The sequence below is a fragment of the Bactrocera tryoni genome, chromosome 5 (assembly GCF_016617805.1).
Source record: "Bactrocera tryoni isolate S06 chromosome 5, CSIRO_BtryS06_freeze2, whole genome shotgun sequence".
Lineage (NCBI taxonomy): Eukaryota > Metazoa > Arthropoda > Insecta > Diptera > Tephritidae > Bactrocera > Bactrocera tryoni.
Window position 1 is genome coordinate 53,286,914 of NC_052503.1, and position 3,153 is coordinate 53,290,066.

The 3,153-nt window shown below is 44.4% G+C and overlaps 1 protein-coding gene across 1 annotated transcript; it reads left to right on the forward strand.

Annotated features, from left to right (window-relative positions):
• Nucleotides 1-283: 283 nt before the first annotated feature.
• LOC120778358 lies at nt 284-2,602 on the forward strand. Its single transcript, XM_040110145.1, has one exon. It carries the CDS (start codon nt 284-286, stop codon nt 2,600-2,602), a length of 2,319 nt encoding a protein of 772 aa, XP_039966079.1.
• The last annotated feature ends 551 nt before the right edge of the window (nt 2,603-3,153 follow it).

Sequence of the window (3,153 nt, forward strand, 5' to 3'; positions counted from 1 at the left end):
ATATGCCACTGCATAACGTGTTTGACCTTATTCATCGATCAGCCAGGAAAGTGGAAGGACATACTGCGGTAAGTAATAATCACTAATGTAATTATTTATAAATGCCTATTATTATACATTGTTATTTAGAAATAAACCATTTGGAACCATTTGAACATTGTTTCATTTGAAGCCATTCGGAAAGCAAGCCAAATGCGTTAAACTCGCCCCACTTGATCGATGACATATCTTTATTTCGCACTCCAATTGTTTGCCTATTTGGTTTGTGAAATTTCAAGATACGATGGGTAAATCACCTCGCCGGCAAACTTCAGTTAATTCGCCAAATATGGACACCGCTGCTTCTACGTCATCAAAACCCAGCCAGGGTAGCAGTGCATCAGCCGCCGTCAATATAGCCAGTGATTTACCAGCCGCCCCTACAGCCACCGGAGCCACCACTCGATCATCATCAGCCGCTGCCATTGCGCGTCAGGAAAACGTTATTGCGGCCCTACAAAAACGAATAGCCATACTTGAGGTCAGTTTATCGGCCTCTCAGCCCCAGTCACGTGGTGAAACGCTCAACGTGGGTACATCCAACAATAATGTCGCCGCCGAAGTTCCTTCGAGGATGGCAACAGAATTGCCACAATCGCAGCAGCTAGCTATTGCCAAATGTACAGTACCGTTGCCCCAGCCTACCGATATCCGTTACACCCCGCCATTATTTGCAGCAAGTACCGCTGCTGCAAACTACATGTACAGCTCAACTATTTTAGGGATTGGTACGCCTTCGATCCACTCTAATTCAACGGCAGTGCCTACGTTTGTTAATACAAGTGCCACATCAACAAAGAAATCGAGTTTGCCGAGAAAATTGCGGGAATTGCCTAATTTTTGTGGAAAGCCGGAAGATTGGCCAATATTTTATACGGCATACATAGAGTCAATTGCAATTTATGGATATCCGTATAGCAATTACGAGAATAATCAACGTTTATTAAAGTGCCTGAAAGGATATGCGAATGAAGCGCTGAAGTCACTGCTAATCCACCCGGACAATGTCGGTAATATAATTGATTTATTAAAATTTAGATTTGGGCGCCCTGAGCAATTGATCCGCAGCCAGCTGTGTCAGGTGAGAGAAATTGCACCTATTTCGGAAAATGCCATTATGAAAATAATTCCGTTTACAACGAAGGTATGTAATATTTGTGTATTTTTACAATCTGCTCATGGTGGTGAATTGCATTTGTCAAATCCTACATTACTCGACGAACTTGTCTCAAAATTGCCTTTGAGCAAACGTGTCGAATGGGCCAGCTTTGCAGCTCTTATGCAGCCACACGCAACAGTAAAACATTTTAGTGATTGGCTTTCAAAATTAGCTAATATAATTTGTACTGTTTGTGAAGACCCTTACAAGGATTCGAAGTGCCGCATGGTTCTACATACAGTTGAGCCGCAACGATCAGTGAGATGTCCAATTTGTCAAGAACAACACAAGATAGCAGAGTGTGCGCGTTTTATTGAATATTCAGTGCCAAGAAGATGGGCAGAGGTGAAACGACGTCGTTTGTGTTTTGCTTGCCTCAATTTAGGCCACTGTACAAGCAATTGTCATCGGCGCAAGTTATGTTCAATTAATGGTTGCCGGAGAGTGCATCATAAACTCTTACATGAAGTCGGGGAGAACGTTTCCAACTCGTCAGGACAGCCAACTCCGCCTTTCTCCTCTGCGAATATACAAGCTAATCGTAAGCCTACATCACCAAGTCGTTCACTCAACAACCAGCAGACATCACTGGAAGCAAGATCAGCAGTTCTGAGTTGCAGTTCCACTGAGAGCAAACTCCTCTTCCGAATTTTACCGGTCACCGTATACGGAAATCACAGACGTGTTGATACATACGCATTGCTGGACGAAGGTTCATCCATCACGATGATTGACAGTGCCCTTGTTCGGGACTTGGGAATGCATGGAAGTGAGCAATCTTTAAATGTACAGTGGTTCGGAGGACGTGCCGCGCAGGAATCAACGTTTGTAGTGGACTTATTCATCAGTGGCGCCGGTATGCAGAAACAACACAAGCTCCGTAACGTGTATGCTGTGTCGAACCTACAGCTTCCTGTACAGAGTTTAAGCAGAGTAGATTTGGGTCATGAGTATAGACACGTAAGCCAACTTCCGGTACAATCTTACCCCCAAGTCAGGCCTAAGCTATTAATTGGTCTCGACCACTGCCATTTGGGATTACCATCGACGACTGTGAAGGTAAAGGAGCACGGACCATTCATTGCTAATACAGAGTTGGGTTGGGTTGTCTTCGGCCCAACATCTTCTCCACAACCGTCTACAGTATCGTGTTTATGCGTGAATAGTCGAGCTGATCAGAGACTTCACAATATGGTATCTAAATTTTTCGAAATTGAGAGTTTTGGTGTTAGATTTGCACCACTGATAGAGAGTGAGAAGGAAATCCGTGCCAGAGATGTCTTGAAGTTTTTCATATGCCGCGTAGACGGACGTTTTAAAACAGATCTTATATGGAAAAGTGACAAAGTTAATTTACCCGATAGCTACAATATGGCGTTGAAACGATTAATCAATGTAGAGTGAAAGATGAGTCGTGATGCATATTTTGCCGCCGAATACAAGAACATCATGGACTCTTACGTCACAAAGAAGTACGCACGAAAACGGCCGCCAGCAGAAGCTGCTGAGTGTACACCTACAACCTGGTATTTGCCACACTTTGCCGTTGCTAATCCAAATAAACCCGGAAAACTACGTATGGTTTTCTACACCGCTGCTGAGGTAAGTGGAATCTCCCTCGACCCACAGCTCTTGAAGGGTCCACAAGAATATCGCAGTTGCCGTATGTGGAGACATTAAGGAGATGTTCCACCAAGTCCTTATACGAGAAGATGACAGATGTGCACAGCGGTTCCTCTGGCGTGATGGTGATGCTACGCAACCGCCGGATGTTTACGAAATGTGCGTGATGACGTTTGGTGCTGCTTGTTCACCATGTGCTGCAAATTATGTAAAAAAAGTTAACGCGCTGGAGCACCAAAATAAGCAAGGAACCACGGCCCGCGCAGTAAAAGCAATATTGGACCACCATTATGTCGATGACTTCGTTGATAGCTTCAGTTCGGAAGTGGAAG

What these genes read in the sequence shown, in the direction of transcription:
- LOC120778358 (XM_040110145.1), top strand. Translation starts at nt 284, where the DNA reads ATGGGTAAATCACCTCGCCGGCAAACTTCAGTTAATTCGCCAAATATG.